The 22,534-nt window shown below is 39.5% G+C and overlaps 1 protein-coding gene across 5 annotated transcripts in view; it reads left to right on the top strand.

Moving 5' to 3' along the window:
* ARHGEF6 (Rac/Cdc42 guanine nucleotide exchange factor 6) overlaps positions 1 to 22,534 on the top strand; it is a 116,772-nt gene that overhangs the window by 43,605 nt on the left and 50,633 nt on the right. For all 5 annotated transcript variants that reach the window (XM_061177903.1, XM_061177902.1, XM_061177901.1 and 2 more), the window contains 3 exons: positions 3,136 to 3,206; positions 18,644 to 18,738; positions 21,758 to 21,853. In XM_061177903.1, the coding sequence (XP_061033886.1) occupies positions 3,136 to 3,206; positions 18,644 to 18,738; positions 21,758 to 21,853 (262 nt within the window). The remainder of the gene's footprint in view (positions 1 to 3,135; positions 3,207 to 18,643; positions 18,739 to 21,757; positions 21,854 to 22,534) is intronic.

The raw sequence follows: 22,534 nt of genomic DNA, 5'->3' as shown, positions 1-22,534 counted from the left end.
TGCATTGCTCAAATTTACCCAGTAAAGCCTTGTGAAGCCACCATGTGGATCCAGGCAGACCCTGAAGTTGCATGAAGCTTTCCAAACCTGGTTATGCCCCAGTTTTGGGGCATTGAGGAGTGCCAGATTTGGCCCTCATTGTTGCCTTTTTGTTTTATTTACACTTTACCCAGCCCGGCCCAGCTGGACAGTTCACTGTCACAGGAACAGTCCTGCCTTGAGCATTGCCATTTCTACAGCTGTGCTTCTGGAATCTTCCCTGCCTAGAAAACTCTCTACTGTCTTCTCTGCCTATTTGAATTCTAGCTCCCCTCCAGGGACAGATCAAGTACCCCCTGCCCAGCAAGGTCTTCTCTGACCATCCCAGATCAAACTGATGATCCCTCTGAACTCCGGGGGGGAACTACTGCTCATGCCATTGACCGGGCCCTTCAGTAGCTTCATCTCTGGACGTCCTGTTGGTTAGGAGCACAGGCTTTTGTCAAGACACACCAGGGCTTCAGTCTTGGCTCTGCCATTTCTCAAATTCATGCCCTTAAGCAGCTGACATCACTTTCCTGCACCCTAGTGACCTCCTCTACAAAACGAGATCATCTCTGCCTTACAGGGTAGTTGTAAAGATCAAATAAAATGTCTTAAAAGCAGTTAAGTGCCAAATAAACATAAGGGATATTTTAAATATAATAATAATTAGAAATTAAGGTTAAATGGGAAAATGTTCGTGAAATAATGTTGTAATAGGAGGATTACAAAGCTGTAGGTGAAGTAAGAAAGATCTATGTGTGTTTGTGTGTGTGTGTTCCCAAACACATGTATAAAAAGAATGGGAACACTAATATGTATAAAATAGATAACTGATGAGAACCCGCTGTATAGCACAGGGGACTCTACTTCACTTCGCCGTACAGTAGAAACTAACACAACATTGTAAAACAACTATACCCCAATAAAAAAAAATCTATTTTAATAGCAAAAAAAAAAAGAATGGGAAGACGTACTTCAAAATGTTACTCTGGATGATGGTTAGCTCTGGATGATGGGTTGATTGTTGGTTTTTCTTTTCTATATTTTGCATTTTTTAGGGTAGGAATGTAATAGATATAAAACTAGAAAATATTGTTTTTAAAAAGAAAAAAAATCAAGTCCTGATGATAATATTTGGTTATTTATACTCCACCATACATCAGAAAGAGTTGGTTTTTAAAAATTAATTAATTAATTAATTTTATTTATTTATTTGGCTGCGTTGGTTCTTCGTTGCTGCATGTGGGCTCTCTCCAGTTGCAGCGAGCGGGGGGCTTCTCTTTGTTGTGGAGCGTGGGCTTCTCATTGCAGTGGCTTCTCTTGTTGCAGAGCACGGGCTCTATGCACATGGACTTCAGTAGTTGTGGTGCACGGGCTTGGTAGTTGTGGCTTGCGACCTCTAGAGTGCAGGCTCAGGAGTTGTGGCGCATGGGCTTAGTTGCTCTGTGGCATGTGGGATCTTCCCGGACCAGGGCTCGAACCCATGTCCCCTGCATTGGCAGGTGGATTCTTAACCACTGCGCCACCAGGGAAGTCCCCAGAAAGAGTTTAAAGCAGCATACGATATAGCAAGATAAAAATGGAATATAAAACAAAATGAAGCAAAGGAGAAAATGAGGGTAGGGAAGACGGTCTGTAGTGACACTGTTAAACATTTATGATCGCTGTCTTGTATTTTTATTAAGTGGTTTCTTTTTTTTTAATAGATTTTATTTATTTATTTATTTATTTATTTTTGGCTGTGTTGGGTCTTCGTTGCTGTGCGCGGGCTTTCTCTAGTTGCAGCTAGTGGGGGCTACTCTTCGTTGCGGTGCGCGGGCTTCTCATTGCGGTGGCTTCTCTTGTTGTGTAGCAGGGCTCTAGGCGCACGGGCTTCAGTAGTTGTGGCACACAGGCTCAGTAGTTGTGACTCAACGAGCTCTAGAGCACAGGCTCAGTAGTTGTGGCGCCCGGGCTTAGTTGCTCCGCGGCATGTGGGATCTTCCCGGACCAGGGCTCGGACCTGTGTCCCCTGCATTGGCAGGAGGATTCTTAACCACTGCACCACCAGGGAAGCCCCTAAATTTATTTCATTTAGAGTGTAAATATATGCCACAGAGTACTGTGGTGTTTAAGAGGGGATAGTATAAGATATTATGAAAACCAGTCAGGTCTGTTTAGGATTTTCAGTTCTAATAAAATTGTATGTTATTGCACTAGATATAGTATTTATTATATAAACTATATTTCTTTAACTACTGTATGACAGAAGTGTGTGTTTACTTACTCATAGAACTCATCAGAAACCACATATAGAGATGTGGCACTAAAATTATTTGAATTATCTAATAAAATCTTAGGGGGTGTTAAAGCAGCTTAGTGTTTGGCTGTGAAACCAAGAAGTCTTATATAGAGGCAGGGACATGCTGCATATTCTCCCAAATCTTCTTTCTTCTGTAGGCCCTTGGTACCTGAGTAATACCACTTTGCAAAATTCAGAGAGGGTATTAGGTGTAGTGAGAACCTATAACCTAAATGGCTTCTTTTTTTTGAAGTTTTGAAGTTTATTTTATTTATTTTTTATACAGCAGGTTCTTATTAGTTATCTATTTTATACATATTAGTGTATATATGGGTAAGACGAACTTTGTAAAAGAAAGGCATCTTTTTATAGCACAGCATAATGATATTAAAATGATACATAAAAGAAGAATTTTCTGCTAGTTTTCAGTGTATTAAGGATTCTGATTATTTTGTTTTTGGCGCAATAGACAGCCCTAAGAAAGGATGGCTGCTATTATTCTTGTATAGTAAGTTGCAAGATACAAATATACATATTTGGTTAGCATTGGCTTTGCTTATCTGTTTTGAATAAGTTGAATGGAGAGGCAGACTGGAGTGAAGAAACAGCCTAAACTGGAACTGAAATTCTTGCCTTGACCCTGTCATTAAGAAACTCTAGCTTGACCAGCTGTAGTTTATAGTAAGATTATACTTTCACTTATTTGGGAATGTACATTTCCATTGAGCCTTCCACTTGACAATATTTATAGTATGTTAGTTGCCCTATGTTATAATCTGTTCATCTTACACCTGTATAATATTAACATAATTTAAATGTCTTTTTCACAGAGAGACCTCTCTCCCCCAAGGCTGTCAAAGGATTTGAAACTACTCCACTTACCAAGAATTATTATACTGTGGTGAGTGTTCAGATGATGAACAAAAATTTTCTTGATTCTCTACATGGAGAACCACTGATGTGTTGAGGTGACACCAGTGGAAGACTGGAGAAAGTTGCATTGCAAGGGTCTCCACTAATGACAGTGGAGCTCTTTTATTTGTAGGCTTGTTACAGACGTCCAGAAGTTTTACAACCACTGTACTGAGAAATTCAAGGGTAGCACGAAGGTTCAGAGCAAGGTCTACTAAACTGCAGCAAAAGAGAAATCAGCTAATATGTAGACATTATGGGGAACTTAAGCAGTTAGATCTAGCCTTACCAGATAGTTAGGAGGTGAATTCCCAAGTTCCTCTAATGCAATACGTTTTAAGTGATTGCATACTGTGATTTTATTTTAGAATCAATCAACCAGTTATGATAGCCTCTGAAATATTATCAACCTTGTTCTTGAGGAGAGCCCAAAGGGAAAACTGCCCTTTGGCACAGAGGGAGGAATGAGATGGCTCTGGCTTGAACACAGATATGTCAAAATATATTAGCTATAAATAGGGCATGTGCAATACTCAAAATAAGTTCCCGTTTGAAAAAGAAATCGTATCCTTTTCCTTAATCTACTCTCTGCTTTCCTCCATGTCTCCTTTCCAGACTTGGCCCAGTCAGCAATGAAAAGGTCAAGTTATCATGACCTCTAAGTCTCCCTGTCTGGTAGCCCTGTCATCTTCCCCATCACAGCTGAAATACAGTTTCACTTTTCACCCAATGCTCTATGTGCATTTGTACTACGTGCTCCTTTCATCGTGTCCATGGATAAACAGTTTTTATTTTTAAATTTTATTTTATTTTTGGCCGCACCACGCGGCTTGCGGGATCTTAGTTCCCCGACCAGGGATCGAGCCCGTGCCCCCTGCAGTGGAAGTGTGGAGTCCTAATCACTAGACCGACAGGGAAGTCTCTAAACAATTTTTAAATCTCTCTATACATTTGGTTTCAAAAAATGGAATTTCATTCTTCAGTGAATTTGCTCCGTAATGATGACATAAACAGTAGTTGGTATGAAAAATCAAGTAGGAGCTTCATAGGTAACCTGGACAATAATCATAGGGGATACTTTTGTCACTGTTCTTCCTCTTACATTTCCGAGGTTAAAACGTTACCCAACAGAGCTAGGCTCCCTTCTCCCTTCATCCCTGACCACTTTTTCTTTTTAAACTGGCAATATTTTGATGCCTTTTCTTCCTACACCTATATAGCTATATATCATTACATAGTTACAATCATACTATATATACAATTTGTGTCCTGAGTTGTCACTTAACATTATATCATTTTCAATTATTTATTTACCTGCTATTTCCTTTTTTCTTCCAGTTTTATTGACATATAATTGACATGCAGCACTGTGTAAGTTTAAGGTGTACAGCATAATGATGTGACTTACATACATCATGAAATGATGACCCCAATCAGTCATTGAATATCCATCATCTCATAGAGTTACAAAATTTAAAAAATAAAAAAAAATATGTTTTCCTTGTGATGAGAACTCCTCAGGATTTACTCTCAACAACTGTCTTAAAGAGCATACAACAGTGTCAATTATATTTATCATGTTGTACATTACATCCCTAGTACTTATTTATCTTATAACTGCAAGTTTGTACCTTTTTTCACATAATTCCCCCCTGTCTCTGATCCTGACCACTTTTAGCTTCCAGGCGACCCCCAAGGATTTAATTTTTAATGGAAGGGTACAGTCAAATGGTGGGTGAAAGTGTTACCGTAGCTGCTTCTCCCTGCGGACCTGGAGCACACCATCGCTCTGCTTTCAGTCTCTCTCTGCCTCTGCTGAGTCTACCAATTTAAAATGCTGGGATTATCCAAGGCAGACTAACCTCCGTGATTCTTATGGGCGTTATGTAAACCCCATATATACTATATACCAACTCTGGATGTACTGTAGTTTCTTTTTTTTTTTTTAATTAATTTTATTTTTGGCTGCGTTGAGTCTTTTTGCCGCCCGCGGGCTTTCTGTAGTTGCAGCGAGCGGGGGCTACTCTTTGTTGTGGTGCGCGGGCTTCTCATTGCGGTGGCTTCTCTTGTTGTGGAGCACGGGCTCTAGGGCGTGCGGGCTTCAGTAGTTGTGGCACGTGGGCTCAGTAGTTGTGCCTTGTGGGCTCTAGAGTGCAAGCTCAGTAGTTGTGGCGCACGGGCTTAATTGCTCTGCGGCATGTGGGATCTTCCCGGACCAGGGCTCGAACCCGTGTCCCTGCCATTGGCAGGCGGATTCTCAACCACTGTGCCACCAGGGAAGCCCCTGTACTGTAGTTTCTATCACCCATCTCCTGTTGGAGTTCATGTACATTATTTCCAGCTCCTCACTATTATAAACAATTCTGCAGTGAACATCCTATATGTGTAACTTTGGCAAAGTATAAAAAGATCTGTGAGGTGGATTCCTAGAAGTTAAATTGTTGAGCCAAAAAAAAAAATATGTATTTAAATTTTGATAGATTTTTGTCTCAAACCAAACTTAATAAAACAGAAGGTCTTGGAGAGCCCGTGATGGCCTGGGAAGGAACTGTAGAGCTGTGGTGTAAATATTGCTGAATTATTGAGACCAGTTAGACATGTTGTTGTAACTAGATATGCATGTGAAGGGATTTGGGTTGATTGTTGGTGTTTTTTTCTAATTTACATTTTTGAGTATTTAGGCAAATTTTTAGCAGCAACTAATTCAAAATATGTTCTGAGTGTTCTCATTGCCCTCCCAATCTGTGTTGAATACCTTAGACAAACCAAAATAATTCTAGCTCACCCACAGTATTTGGAGACCTGGAAAATCAAGTTCACCCACATGTAAGGTGTCCCCATCTGATCTTTTTTATTTTTGGTAAAAATGTAACAAATTTTATTTCCCATATGATCTTATATTAACTCTTATCCTAAGAGTTGTAGACATTTTCTGTTGCTAGTACTATAAGGGCACTAGTGACTGATTTTTACTTCATTTTTTTTTAAAACGGGAAGTATTTCTTTTCTGACTACATAACATTATGTAAACAATGATTTAAAAAAAAATCAGACAGTTCAGGAAAAGTATAAAGAAGAAAAGAAATATCACCTGTAATCCCACCACTCAGAGATGATCACTATTAACATCTTGGTGAATCTCATGACAGTCTTTCTTTGAGGTAGATGTGTATGTGTGTGTGCACGCGCACGCGTGTGTGCACACGTGTGCGCATATATACATATATATACCCTATGACGTGTGTGTGTGTATTTTAAACAGGAATTATGTATTCTTCATTATTTCTCCTTCATGGAGATTTTTCTATTCTCAGACCCTGACAATACTGTCGCTGACCAGACCTGTTCTTATGCTCTTGCATTCAGCGAGTCCTTGCTAGTCCAAATGCTTCCTTTATTTTGGTCATGTGTATTAGTCAGGGTTCTCCAGAGAGACAGAACCAATAGGATCCATGTAAAGAGATTTACTGTAAGTAATTGGCTCACGTGATTATGGAGGCTGAGAAGTCCCACGATCTGCCGTCTGTAAGCTGAAGACCCAGGACAGATGGCGGTGTAGTTCAGTATGAGTCCAAAGGCCTGAGAACCAGGAGAGCTAATGGTGTAAATTCCAGTCCTTGGGCAGAAGCCAGATGTCCCAGCTCAAGAAGTCAGGCAGAGTGAACAAATTCTCCCTTCCTCCACCTTTTTGTTCTATATGGGCCCTCAACAGATTGGATGATGCCTACACATATTGGGGAGGGCAATCTGCTTTACTCAGGCTACTGATTCAAAGGCTCATCTCATCTGGAAACACCCTCACAGACATGCCCAGAAATATTATTTAATCTGGGCACCTCATGACCCAGACAAGTTGACACATAAAATTAACTGTCACATCCTGTAAACTTGGGCAGGATAGAGACCTCTTGGAATTTGCAAGTCTGCAGACGTTCTCTCCCCTTTTTCAGGTTTCCAAGGGATTGTCTACTGATTTCAGCCCCATTTAGGCCTCCATATGCTTCTGGTGGCACATCAGTTTTGAAATGTTTAGAAGTTCTCCGGTGTCATCACAAGTGGCATGGGGTACCCAACTTAGACCTGCATCTGCCATGAGGCATTTTTTTTTAAAGCTCACAAAACCTTGGATTAAAAGGAAGTCATCAACGAAATACAAAATATTTAGCACTGAATGATAATGTAAACAGTACATGTCAAAAAGTAGTTTCCTTCCTTCATACCTTCTGCAGAGGGGCATGTTTAATGCATCTAACTGAGGCTTGGCCTCTCCGGGCCCGTTGTTGTGAATGAGAGTTTAGCTCATCCTTTAGGGACATGGCAGCCTAGAGGAGGCATTTGCTGTGCCTGACCTTGGTTCCTTCATTGTCCTCAGAATTCACTGCCATTTGTTAAACTTCTCTCACTACTGAGAAAAAGCATATCATTTTCTATGAATTATTTTTCTAATAATCTTCTGCTCATTGGCTCTCTTTGCCTATTGTAAGTTGATGTTACATGCCAGGAGGGATTAAAAAATAAATAATAATAATAAGCATAACAATAGAAAATGGTACCTATGAGAGGTGATGGATGTGTTAATTAGCTTGATTGTGGTGATCATTTCACAATGTGTACATATATCAAAATATCAAGTTGTATACCTTGAATATATACAATTTTTATTTGTCAATTAGAGCTCAATAAAACTAAAAAAAAGAAAAGAAAAGAAAGAGGAATCTATGTAGCTTAGTTGTCAGGCTTAATTTGCATGCAGTGCTTAGGTCTTGGCACCCATGGTCTCACTGGGAAGACCGGACGGACATGATGGTATAAGCCACATGGCAGACAATGATGTCAAGTTATAAACTGTCCTAAAATGAGTTGCTCCAAATGTGGTTGGGGGATCTTTTGCATTTGAAAGCCCCCAGGGAGATTGTTAAAACTGCAGATATCTGGTCTCCACATCTGGCTTGTTACATCAGAATCTCTGGCCATAGGTCCCAGGAAACAGCATTTTTAACACCCCCTCAGCCCCCTTCTCTCCATCCCCCCCAGGTGATGCTGATACTCACTAAACTAAAATTTGAGAACCAAAAAGGGAAAGGTTGAATGGGAGAGAGGATTGACGGCATGTCAGGACTTAGATAAGCAGAGAAGAGCTGGAAGGGAATTCAGGCAGGGGGAACCCTGTGAGCACATTCATCCAGGCGAGAATGTGCGTGCCTGCAATCCGTCCCTGCAGGTCACAGAATGGACTGCGCTCTCTTCTCTCCCCATCAAAATGCCTCTCGGAGGGTGAAATTCCTTATTTATTGCAACTGGTGCAGCCCAATGTAAGAATGCGGTCCCTCGTGCTGCCACAAATAGGCCAGACTCACAATAATCCTAATATAGGCACACCTCAAAGATATTGCCAGTTCAGTTCCAGACCATCACAATAAAGCGAGTTACATGAGTTGTTTGTTTTCCCAGTGCATATAAAAGTTATGTTTACACTTTACTGTAGTCTGTTAAGTGTGCAATGGCATTGTCTTAAAAAACAATGTACACACCTTATTTAAAAAAATTTTATTGCAAAAAATGCTCGCCAACATCTGAGCCATCAGCGAGTTGTAATCTTTTTGCAATAGTCACATCAAAGATCACTGGTCACATAACAAATATAATAATAATGAAAAAGTTTGGGCTATTGCGAGAATTACCAAAAGTGACACAGAGACATGAAGTGAGCAAATGCTGTTGGAAAAACGGCGCCAATAGACTTGCTTGATGCAGGGTTGCCACAAACCTTCCATTTGTGGAAAAACCACAATATCCGTGAAGCGCAGTAAAGCAAAACGCAATAAAACGAGGTCTGCCTGTACTAAACTCTGGGGTTTACATCCAAATAGGAAAATATAATCAGTAAGGGCCAGTATTATTTATTTTTTCTAACTTTCTTCTCCTTTATTGTAACGTGTGGCAGATGTCTTAACCAGAACCTCCGTGCGGTCGGAAAGGTGGGAAGAAATCTGAGACCCGTTCAATCCCATCAGAATCCCAGGAAGCCTCCTGTAGTTCTTGCTCCTGCCACCCATCTTCTGTTTGCCCCCCTTTTCTCTCTCACTCATCTATTTACCCACTTGCTCCCACCCTGAATTTTCTCTGCGTTTCTAGTACTTATCTACCCTTCTAAAAAAAACTTTATTTTTTAGAGCAGTTCTAGGTTCACAGCAAAATTGATCCAAAGGTTAGAGATGTCCTGTATACCACCTACCCACACACATGCACAGGCTCCCCCAGGATCAGCATCTCCCACCAGCGTGGGCCATGTGTGACAACTGATGAACCTACATTGACCCATCATTAGCACCAAAGTCCAGAGTTTACATTACCATTCACTCTTGGTGTTGGGCATTCTATGGGTTTGGACAAATGTATAATGACACGTATCCACCGTTACAGTGTTGTTCAGAGTAATTTCACCACCCTAAAAAACCTCTGTGCACCCTCCCTTTTTTAAAACCACCAGCCTAAACTACCTTACACATCTATCCAGTTATTCCTTCTCCATATCCCCTATTGTTTTTTACCTACCCATTTCCTGCCTAACTCATCCATATCTTCCATCTGAGGTCAGGGAGGTGACAAGAGTTTTCAGAATCCATCTTTGTTTTGCAGAATCTGTCCATAACAGGGCAAGAGTGCTGCTTGTTTTGTGAAGACCAAGGACCTGGAGGGGTGAAATTGATCACTGCACTTGAATGTAAACAGGCGGGCTCTTCTGCCATATATGTCAAATATGACATAAATACAGTAGTGTATTGCCTTTTCCCATCTCCTAGGAGTTTACCAACATGAACCCGTTTTTGCAGGCATCATACTTATCTCAGAATTCCTATAGTATGATGGTTTTGCTTAGATTAAGGTTTCCTGGGACCATTATAATCTTCCTTTATCATGGGATGTATCTCTGTTTCCAGCTTTTGTTTATGCATTTTAGCCTCTTAAAATAATTTCTTCAGACTTATATGACTTGTTCCCTTATGGAAAACAGAGTTATAAAAATGAACTCACTCTAAAGCCTTTCCAGGAAATGGAGGAAATATATTTTACTGGAAAATCAATAGCCCAGGATGGAGGTACAAAAGGCCTCCGCCTCTTTTTTCTATGGCTTCTCACCATCTGTTTTATTCTGAATTTAGTCAGAGGTTAATTGAGCAAAAGGATACTCTGTTGTCCTTGTGAAGATGGAGTCAGAGGGGCAAAGGCAATGTCTGGACACAGTCCATTTTAGTATTTGAGTGGATTTCATCTCGATCAGATTGTACTGCTCTGAAGTTGGTTGGCCTGCCAGACTGTTTGCGTTCTGACTCACCACTGAGGCCTTCTGTTCGGGAACACATAGCCTTCTCTGTCTGCTTCCCTTTTTATCCTTTTACAGTAGATGCCCTGTGGCCTGAAAAATAAAGAACCAGTCTCCGCAGTTCATCAGTTGGTCTTCTGAGATTGAGGAAAGCAATAAAAATCCAAGTGAATTTGGGAGAGAATCCCAGGCATCCACCCTGATGAGCATTTCTACTAATCAAACCACAGCAAGGGCAATGCTATTTAGTACATCATCATTCAAACAAATTTTGCATTATTTAATGAAGGACTCATTAATCACCTGTGTCAATTTAGCTTGTAAAGTCAGCATTCAGCCACCCTCAAGACTTGCAACAATATGAGTTTAGTGTATGTTTCCATTCAGCTCTCCTGAACGTACTCAAAGGCAGCAGGGAGTGTCTGCCTTCCTACCTCCGTTTGTCCCATGTGAGTGGTTCCAGCACAGATGGAACCCTTAGAAAGTGTGCTGCTTCGCCTAGCAGATAAATCCACTGGAGCAGGACAGTTAGCACCTTTCTTGCAACATCTTAGTGCTTTCTCTTAAAGGAACTACCTGTGATAGCATTTTAAAGGAAGTTAAAATAATAAAACTGTTTCAATGAGGGGAGGAATGTTGAATTATAGCAACCATGGAATTAAAGCAGTGATGTTTAATTGTCTTAAAAATCACATTTTATGATGTAAATAATATCCGTGAATTTTCTAATTTAAAAATTCCCTCAGGCAATGACTGTGTTTTGTTTTGTTTTCTTTTTTACTTTGTTTTTCTTTTTTTCAATGGACATTATACTTTGGGTAGTGTGACAGTTACAGACAACAGTGCTTGAAAGCAAGGTTGAGGATGTGAGATGGCTCATTACCAGACATGGTCTCTTTAGAAAAATGTGAACAAAGGAGATGATGAGATGACTTCATTCTCTCCTGAATATAAGTGGGAAGCCAGGCCACCATCCTCTTTTTCCTCCAATACAAATACTATAGACAAATGTTGCTAAAACGGTAGTCTGCATATGAGTTTTACCTCTTAATAAAATGTGGTACTGTTGAATTCTAGTGCAGCTCTCTCCATTTTTAAGAATAAAAAAATGAATCCTAGTGCTGAGCATGAGTATAAATGATTATTTAACACATTGCAGTGAACAGCAGCCCAGCTGGGCAGAGACCGCTAACGATGGACACATTTGAGTTTAGAAGGACACTACTGGATGAGGACTTGGAGTCAGAGAAAAAACAGAAAAATTTCTATTAACAGATGAGAAATTTGTGCTTTGACTTTAAAATAACAGCTATAATGACACATAAATCACATACCACAAAAATCACCACTTTAAAGTGTACAATTCACTGATTTTTAGTAAATTAACAGAGTTGTGTGATGATCACCACCATCTTACTTTTCAGCATTTTCATCACCCCAATAAGAAACCCTGTACCCGTTCAGAGTAATATGACAACCACTAATCGACTTTCTGTCTCTATGGGTTTTCCCTATTCTGGATGTTTCATATAAATTGAATCATACAATATTTGTTCTTTTGTGTTTGACTTCTTTCTTAGCATAGTATTTTCAAGGTTCATCCATGTTGTAGAATGTATCAGTACTTCATTGTTTTTTTTTTCTTAAAGAAGGAAAGTATTTTTTTAAATTAATTAATTTATTTGGCTGCGTCGGGTTTTAGTTGTGGCACGCGGGATCTTCGTTGTGGTATGCGGGCTCGTAGTTGCAGTGCGCGGGCTCTTTAGTTGTGGCGCGCAGGCTCTAGAGTGCACAGGCTTAGCTGCCCTGCAGAATGTGGGATCTTAGTTTCCCAACCAGGGATCGAACCTGTGTCCGCTGCATTGGAAGGCGGATTCTTAACCACTGGACCACCAGGGAAGTCCCTTCATTGCTTTTTATGACGGAATAAATCTTCCATATTATGGATATATACCAGGTTTTGTTTATGGACCTTTGGATTATTTCCACTTTTTGGTTATTATTTATAATGCTGCTGTGAAAATTGATGTGCAAATTTTTGCACAGACATATGTTTTCATTTCTCTAGGAGTGGAATTACTGGGTCATGTAATAACTCTATGTCTAACTTTTTGAGGAACTGCCAAACTTTTCCACAGCAGTTACAATTTTTGACTTTCCCACCAGCAATGTATGAGGGTTCCAGTTTCTCCACACCCTCACCAACACTTGTTCTTTCTATTTTTTTCTTTTTATTATAGCCACCCTAATGAGTGTGAAGTAGTATTGTGGTTTTGATTAGCATTTCCCTAATGGTTAACTATGTTGAGTATCTTTTTATGCACTTATTGGCCATTTGTATATCTTCTTTGGAGAAATGTCTATTTAAATCCTTTGCCAACTTTTAACTGATTATTTTTATCATTGAGTTGTAAGAGTGCTTTATATATTCTGAATAGTAGAACCTTTTCAAATATATGATTTGTAGATATTTTCCCCATTCTGTGGGTTGTCTTTTTACTTTCTTGATAATGTCCTTTGATACATAAAAGTTTTCAATTTTCATGAATTTCAGTTTATCTATTTTTTCTCTTGTTGCTTGTGCTTTTGGTGTCATCCAAGAATCCATTGCCGAATTCAAGATCAGGAAGATTTCCTCTTCTGTTTTCTTCTAAGAGTTTTGTAGTTTTAACTCTTGAATCCATTTTGAGTTAATTTTTGTATATGGTGTGAAGTAGGAGTGCAAATTCTTTCTTTGTATGTAGTTATTCAGTGGTCCCAGCACCACTTTTTTTTCTTTAAAGAGGGATTGCACAATCAGAGGGTACATGTGTTTTTTGTTTTTGTTTTTTTGTTGTTTTTATTTATTTATTTTATTTAATTTTGGCTGCGTTGGGTCTTTGTTGCTGTGCACGGGCCTTCTTTAGTTGCGGAGAGTGCAGGCTACTCTTCATTGCGGTGCCTGGGCTTCTCATTGCGGTGGCTTCTCTTGTTGCGGAGCACAGGCTCTAGGCACGCAGGCTTCAGTAGTTGTGGCACACGGGCTCAGTAGTTGTGGCTCACAGGCTCTAGAGCACAGGCTCAGTAGTTGTGGTGCATGGGCTTAGTTGCTCTGCGGCATGTGAGATCTTCCTGGACCGGGGATCGAACCCGTGTCCCCTACATTGGCAGGTGGATTCCCAACCACTGCGCCACCAGGGAAGTCCCAGCACCACTTTTTATATACCTTTGTTTTTAACTTTTTATTTTATATTGGAGTATAGTTGATTAACAATGTTGTGTTAGTTTCAAGTGTACAGCAAAGTGATTCAGTTATACATATACATGTATCTATTCTTTATCAAATTCTTTTCCCATTTAGCCAGCACCATTTTTTGAAAAGACTATTATTTCCTTATTGGAAGTTCACAGCACTCTTGTCAAAAATCAATTCACCATGAGTTCATTTCTGGACTCTCAATTCTATTCCATTGGTCTATATATCTATTTTATACCAGTACTAAACTGTCTTGTTACTGAAGCTTTTTAGTAAGTTTTGAAATTGAGAAGTATACACTCTAACTTTGTACACTCTTCTTTTCCAGGATTTTAAGTGTTTGTGAAGGATTGATATGAATTCTTTAAATTTTTGGTAGAATTAATCAATAAAGCAATCTCATCCTGGGCTTTAACTTATGGGAAGTTGTTTTGAATATTAATTCAATCTCTTTACTTGTTATAGAGATATTCAGATTTTCTACTTCTTTGTGAGTCAGTTTTGGTAGCTTGTGTCTTTTTAGAATTTTTTTTAAACTTTTTTAGTGATTGCCCTAGAGTTTGCAATATACATTTAGAACTAGTCCAAGTCCACTTTCAAATAACACTGTATTGCTTCACAGGTACAAGTACAAATACTTTATAATAACAAAGTGTTCCTAATTCCTCCTTCCTATCCCTTGTATCATTGCTGTCATTCATTTCACTTATACATAAGCACACATAAGCATTATATATATATATATATATAATACATTGTTTCTATTATTATTTTGAACAAACTGTTATCTGTTAGATCAATTAAGAAGAAAAATAAAAGTTTTTTTATTGAGGTATAGTTGATTTACAGAAAAATAAGTTTTTATTTTATCTTCACTTATTCCTTCTTTCATGCTTTCTTTATTTATGAAGATCTGTTTCTAACCTATAACATTTTCTTTCTCTCTGATCTTTAGTTTTTATTTTATTTTTTTTAACATCTTTATTGGAGTGTAATTGCTTTACATTGTTGTGTTAGTTTCTGCTGTATAACAAAGTGAATCAGCTATATGTATACTTATATCCCCATATCCCCTCCCTCTTGCGTTTCCCTCCCACCCTCCCTATCCCACCTGAACTTTATTTTTTTAATTTTTAAAAATTTTAAATATTTATTTATTTGGCTGCGCTGGGTCTTAGTTGCAGCAGGTGGGATCTTCGTTGTGGCATGTGAACTCTTAGTTGCGGCATGCGGGATCTAGTTCCCTGACCGGGGATCAAACCTGGGCCCCCTGCATTGGGAGCACGGAGTCTTAGCCACTGGACCACCAGGGAAGTCCCTCTCCAAACTTTAAAAAAACCCCACTTTTTGCAAAGCAGGTCTGCTGGCAAGAATATTCCCTCAATTTTTGTTTGTCCTACAAAGTCTATTTTTGCTTGACTTTTGAAGGAAAATTTCACAAGATACAGAATTCCAGGTTGGTGGGGTTTTTTTTTCCCCAACACTTTAAATATTTTACTCCACTCTCCTCTTGCTTGTATGCTTTCTGACAAGTCAGGTATAATTCTTATCTTAGCTTCTCTATAGGTAAAGTATTTTTATCCTCTGGCTTTTTTCAAGATTTTTTTCTTTATCTTTGATTTTTCTGGAGTTTGAATATGGTGTGCTTAGGGGGCATTTTGCAGGGGGGGGGCATTTATCCTGCTGGGTTTTCTCTGAGCTTCCTGGATCTGTGGCTTGGTGTCTGACATTAATTTGGGGAAATTCTTAGTCATTGTTGTTTCAAATATTTCTTCTGCACCTTTCTCTCTTTATTCTCCTTCTGGTATTCTCATCACACATAGGTTACACCTTTAGATGTTGTCCCACAGTTCTTAGATATTTTGTTCCATTTTTCAGGTTTTTTTCTGTTTGCTTTTCAGTTTTGAAAGTTTCTATTGGCACATCCTCAAGCCCAGAGCTTCTATCCTCAGTGGTCCAGTTTACTAACAAGCCCATCAAAGGCATTCTTCATTTCTATTAGAGTGTTTTTGATCTCTAGCATTTCATTTTTATTCCTTCTCAGTATTTATTCCTGCTTGCAGTACCCATCTGTTCTTGCATGTTGTCTACTTTTTCCTTTGGAGCCCATAGCATATTAATCATTGTTATATTAAAATCCTGGTCTGATAATTCCAATGTTCCTACCATATCTGATTCTGGTTCTAATGTTTGCTCTGTCTCTTCAAACTGTGTTTTTTTTACCGTTTCATATGCCTTGTAATTTTTTGTTGGAAGCCAGATGTGATGTACTAGGTAAGAGGAACTGCAGTAAATAGGCCTTTAGTAATATGGTGGTAAGTTATGGGGTCAGGGGAAGTGTTCTCAAGTCCTATGATTAGGTCTCAGTCTTTCGGTGAGCTTATGTCCCTAGATTGTGAACTTCAGCAGTGTTTCTCAGTCTTTTTCTCCCCTCCCTTAGATAGGACAGGAAGGCTAGAGGGAGCTGGAGTAGGGTATTTCTCTTCCCCTAGGTATATTAGGCTCTGATAAAACCCCAATAGGTTAGGGTTTGGTAAAATACTTTCTCTCTTGAGGGCAGACCTTGTTATGAAGAACAGAATGCTCTGGTAAATTTCAAAATGTCTACTTTTCCCTTCCCTCTCCTGAAGCACAAGGGAGATTTTCCTCCTATCTTCATTGTGATAACCTGGTACAGCTTCTGGAGGTAAAACTCACAGAAGTGTGGGTGTGCTCCTCTGTGACTGGACCCCCTAGAGTTTTTAACTCTCAGATGTTTCTGCACTGAGCCCCCAGCAATTCATCAATTACAGTTCAGGTTTTCCTACCCTGATACCACTTCCCATGGAGGCTTCTGCTCATGGTTTTCTGGTCCAGCAAGTTATGATTCTCTATCTGCCTGTCTGTCTCTCCAATTTTAAGTGTACCATTTTTGCCTGTGGCCTCAATTCCCTGACAGATGTAAGCAAAGTTTTTTTCTAGTTGTTCAACAATTTACTTGTTTTTAGGATGGAGTGATGACTTCCAAATGCCTTAAATGCTGGACTGGAAACCAGAAGTCCTCTTTCTTCTTTCTGATGTAGGCATTTACAGCTATTTACAGTCTCTAAGAACTGCTTTAACTTCATCCCATAAGTTTTGATGTTGTGTTTTCTTTTTTATTCATCTCAAGTTAGTTTCTAATTTCCTTTGTTGTGCTTCGACTTTCTATAGGGGTAACATCTCTGTTCCATCCCTGGATTAATTTCACAGAGCACTGGTACCTCCAGGCCCTTAAATTTATACTTACACCTTTAGAGAGTAGGCATTCCTCCCTGAGGAATAGAGAAACTGAAAGTAGACATGAGTGGCTGGGAGGAGGGGCTACAACTTAAGCCCTAGCTTTTGAAGCCACCCTGTGGCCTATGTCCTTGTCAACTAGGAGTGATATTGCCCTTCAGGTGACATCTGGCAATGTCTGGACACATTTTTGGTTTTCATACTGGGGTAGGGGGTGGCATGCAACTGACATCTGGTGGGTAGACGCCAGGGATGTTGTTAAACATCCTACAGTGCACAGGGCATCTGCTCACAACAAAGAGCTATCTGCTGTGAAATATCAATAGTGCTGCCATTGAGAAACCTTTTTTTAACCCCTTAAATTGGAGGGACTGTTTCCCAACTCACCCAGCACCTACCTGTACAGTGTCTCACACTTACCTCTTCACAATGGTCCCTGAGGTAGGTGAAATGTCACAATCTGAGATGAGCCTTAAAACTGAAGCAACCTGTCCGTTGGTAGCAGAGCCTGGACGACCACCTTCCAGTCCAATTGTTTCCCAAAAAACCCACGGCTACCTGGACCTCCAATTGCTTTGTCCACTCCACCTGTCAATAGCAGATCATCATGCACTGTCTTGTGAGTATATGTCTGGCATATTGGTAGGCTAAGGGGCTTCTCCTGGCTAAGAATGCTTCACATTGTCTTGTGAGCCCGTGTTTAATGTCTCCCTCTGAAGACAGAGTAGAAACTCCCTGAGGACAGGCATGGCCTTTGGCACCAAGGAGGCACTCAGTAAATTTGTGTTGAATGGATTAGGAGATATGAGAGAAAATACATCAAAATGTTAACTTGGTGATCTCTAGGAGCTTAGAGTGAAGGTTACAGCTGCCTCCAGAAGAGGCTGGGAGATGAGGTGTGACCCCAGGGCTGGTGGGGGCAGAGAAGTTGTGGACCTGTACGTTGGTTGTTTTGCCGATAGGATTTTCATTTGGCTATCATTAATAATACTGGTAAGCATCATTTTCTTTGTTAAATTCCTCACATTTCAGCTTCTTTTTCTCTTTGAAATGTTCATACTAGCACTTTTTACCTTTATTAAAAAACCAGTCTTAACTGCTTAAAAATTCAGTGTCCTCAGATTTTGTCGCCTAAAGATTTTCTCAAGAACATAATTAAAAAAATCTTTTTGATGTTTGACATCAGTTATCATGAAACTATCCTGACACTGAATCTCTATGTCTTGAGGTAGCTGGTCTCAATTTCCTCATCCATAAAATGGGAATGATGATCCTTTGTTAGCTGAGACCTTTGCTGAGGATAAAATGATTTAAAGCACGTGAAAGCATTCTGAGCAGTACTGTGTAAATGGCAAGGCCCCTCCAATTATGGGTAATTCTGAAAAAATGTGTTCGTATGAGTTATGCAGTATAACCAGTTGTCATGCAATTATTAGAGTAGTTTACTAGAATGAAACAAAGTGCATTCAGATTTTGTGCTCCTTACTTACAGTGCTAGCTGAGTAAATAGGACTTTTTTTTTCTGATAATTTGGTTAAAACATCTAAAACTCTATTTTACCTTGGACTTTTCTGACAGTTACAATACCTTGACCTTTGTTTCTCCATAGGTGTTACAGAATATCTTGGACACTGAAAAAGATTATGCTAAAGAACTTCAGTCTCTTCTTGTTACTTACTTAAGACCCCTGCAGTCCAATAACAAGTAAGATTTATATTTTAAACCCCTCGCTAAGCAAAGCAAGATGTCAGTAGATGGAGTCATTACTCTTATGTCACTGAATAATTGATTTTGCCCTTTAGAAGAATTTCCACAGATCACAGGTTGCCAAGAACATGGTCAAGGCAACAGAAATTATGCAAGATGTAGCTTTTGGAGAGCTTGGCTTTCTTTCTCTTCTGGCTGTGGAGGGAATGAGCCGATCTGCCTTTCTGTCTGTCACCATTTTTATCTTGTACGTTTTAGAAGTGATACATCTAGTTTTACCTTCCAGAAAAAGGACTTGCTGGTGTTTTTATGCAGAAAGCACAGGGAAATTCTTGTGCTCGCTCTGACCTTGGCTTGCCAGGGCAGAAACTCTTTCCCATGCTCCCAGAGTGGAAAAAGCGTGGCATTTTGTGAATGTTCCTAAGAGCAATTCAAGCCAGTATTTCACCCAGGCAAAAGTGAATGAGAAAGAGGTGTTAAAAATATTCAAACCTTATCCTGGTCTTAGAAATCTGAAGGCCTGAATTGAAAACTTACTTTTCACAAAAGAAAAATATTGACCGTTCATTTTTTAGTACTTGTAGGCCTGGCATATGTAACAAATAATAGCTAACTGCATTTATGTGTGTTTTTTATTTTAATGGATTAAACTTTACTGGAGATTATGATCTATAAGTCAAATGGTAAATTTAGCAGTCGATACGTAGAATGGAGGACAGAAACCTCTTCTTGTACCTCAGTTTAAGAGTTTATTTTTGCCAAACAATTGCCTAAACTGTTGGCTTCAGGCTTAAATAAGTTTAATGTATTTCACTATTTTCTCCCTTTTTCTAAATCACGCTTGCTTAGGCATAATGTCCTGTTAAATTTCCTACTCGGTTATTTTCATGGCACTATGGGAATCTTACTCCAGTATGAAAGGATTTTGTATTCCTGTGTTTTGTAAGAGTTTAAATGATCAACAACAAAGTGGCTTTTGTTATTATTATGTAAAACATGAAGTGCTCTGTGAATCATAGCCCTTAGAGCTGAATGGAACCTCAGTGAATCACTGGGTCTAGTGCCCTGGAGGAAATGACTATCCTCATTGAATAAATAAAAAAAACACAAAGTCCAGAGAAGCCTCTCTGGTCCTGCCCATCACACGGTCCTGCCCATCACACGGTCAGTCAGTGGCCAGACTCAACCCACTGTGTCTCCTGCCACCGAGTAAAATGTGGTTCCGTGTTCTAGAGGTGACAGGCAGAGGAGGAGAGGGAAACTGAAGTGGTAACCCTGGCAGCGGAGATGGTAAGATTTCAAATGAAGGAGTGACTGATTAGCAATCAAGAAATAGTCAAAGGAAAAGAAAAGAGCCACGGCAGAGGAGGTGAGAGACCGGAGTCAGAACCGCACTGTTCCCAAGGAAATTCAAAGTGCAGTTCTAGTCACTTTCCATTGGTTCTACCTTGTAGATCCCAAAGTGATTTGAGCAAAGGGGACTGTTTATTGTTTGATCCTGAAAGGTCCAGTTAAGCCCCAAGTCAGGTTCTTGCTGCTATGGGGGACAGCAGCCAGGGAAGCTGGCTAAAGGGTTTCGCTTTTGATACCCATGAGAGGGGTTTTCCAGCTTGTGGTTCAGGAGGGCATCAGAGCAGAGGAACTGGGTGCTTTTTATACCCTAGGGGTTACTGGTAACGTCTGTTTGGGTCTTCCTTTTCTTTGTCAGCAAAAATTACTCTCCTGGAAACCCTCCCCTTGTATTATTATATTAAGGAGAAAGAACATGTGGCAGACATTGGCCTTTTAAGTAAATCTTCAGAAAAGTTTTCTCTCGAAAAGTGGTTAGGAGCATGGACTCTGGAGCTAGAATGTTTGGGTTCAAATTCTGGCTTCACCATTCACTGGCTTTGGGACTTTGGCTGATTTGCTTTAACCTCTCTGTGCCTGGATTTCCTTATGTGTAAAACAGAGACAGCAATAGTACCTACCTCATAAAGTTGTTGTAAGGTTAAGACGAGTTGTTATTTGTAAAATGTTTACCTCAGTGTTCAGCGCTGTATTCGTGCTGGCTCTTGTTTTTATCACCTATTATTTGGTAGGGGAAGAAAGGATGAGAAAATTCTTAGTACAGAGGCACTGGATTAAAATGGTTCAGTTTGTGTTTGACTCCATTCCATTCCAAAAGCAAACAAACACATCAGTACTATTTTCTTCCCTCCTATTTCCGCTCAAGATTTCCTTTAATTGATTTATGAATGGCATATGTAATGTCTTTCAATTACTTTCCCACCTCCTCTAGAGGAGAGTATTCAAAAGTTTTTATACTTATTCCCAGCTATGATGTATTCTACCCATTTAGATACTTAGATATTTTTTTATTGAGATATAATTGACATATAACATTGTATTAGTTTCAGGTATATGGTGTAATGATTCAATATTTGTATATATTGTGAAATGATCACCACAATTAATCTAGTTAACATTCATCATCACACACAGTTACAAAATTCTTTTTCTTGTGATGAGAACTTTTAAGATCTACTCTCTCAGCAACTCTTTCCACTATGCAGTACAAGTATTCTTAACTATGGTCACCATGCTGTACATTTCATCCCTATGACTTACTTATTTTATAACTAGAAGCTTGAACCTTTTGACCCCCATTCCACCCACCCCTCCCCCGCCTTTGGCGACCACCACTCTGTTCTCTGTAGATGCTTAGATGTTAAGCACTTGTTATTCATTTACTCCTTGCTTTGTAAAATACCTAAATGTCCCTTATAAACACTCATTTTCTTTAGGATCATTATTCTTGTTATGGAAAAGGGAAATCAAGGAAAGACGCTTTAGAAAGTTGCTTGAGATCACAGAGTTGGTGTCAATTAAAAAGCAAAAGTTAAAATATAGGGATTGCTTCCCTTCTCCCATTTGCCAGTTACTAGCAAACTATCAGCTAACTAGACTAGAGATAGATAACTAGAGTCATCCCCAAGTTCTCTTCACTGAAACTACATATATATATATTTTTCAGTCTGAGTACTGTGGAATTTACATCTTTATTGGGAAACTTCGAGGAAGTATGCACGTTTCAACAGACGCTCTGCCAAACCTTGGAAGAATGTTCAAAGTAAGTGTCGCACGTCGCCATCAGGATAGCTAGCAACATTGGGTTTTTTGGTGTGTTTTGTTTTCTTTTAACTGTTGTCTTAGATAGGGGCACTTTATATTTATTATGCATTTATACATTTATTACAACTTTGATAAATTGCCCCAGTACGGAGAAAATCTACTAGGTGGTGGTATTCACAGAGTCAACCCACTAGTTGCTTATCAGGACTCTACATCTGGTCAGTTATTTCTCACTTTATTTAAAAATCATATTGACAAATAAGGTCTAAATTGACCATGGATGATGCCTTTGTCATCGATTAGATATTTTTCTTTTGTACATTGCGAATTACTTTTCCAAGTAATATCTTTATGTGAACCACAACGCATCATTGATGGCTAGCTAGCTCGTTGAAGTGTTCAACTTCATACTGCAGAATGAACTGTGATGATCATCAGGCAATATGTTTCTGGAGCAAGATTCGTTTTCCAAGTAGTGGATCTCGGAGAATTGGTGACTTTCATCGTCTATAGGGAACTTGGGGCAATTGCCTGTTTCTTGAGCTTAATGAGACACGGGTGGTTGTCCAGGGACGAAGCTGGTGAGAACCCCCTCTAAAGAGACCTGAGGAGCCACTGCAAATGCTGATAGGGATCCATATTATTGGTATGGAAAGATGGTGACTAAGTGAGAAGAGCA

This window comes from Eubalaena glacialis, chromosome X (genome assembly GCF_028564815.1).
Source record: "Eubalaena glacialis isolate mEubGla1 chromosome X, mEubGla1.1.hap2.+ XY, whole genome shotgun sequence".
Taxonomy (NCBI): Eukaryota; Metazoa; Chordata; class Mammalia; order Artiodactyla; family Balaenidae; genus Eubalaena; species Eubalaena glacialis.
Note: the sequence above shows the minus strand (reverse complement) of the source record. Positions and strands in the feature narration are given on the sequence as shown.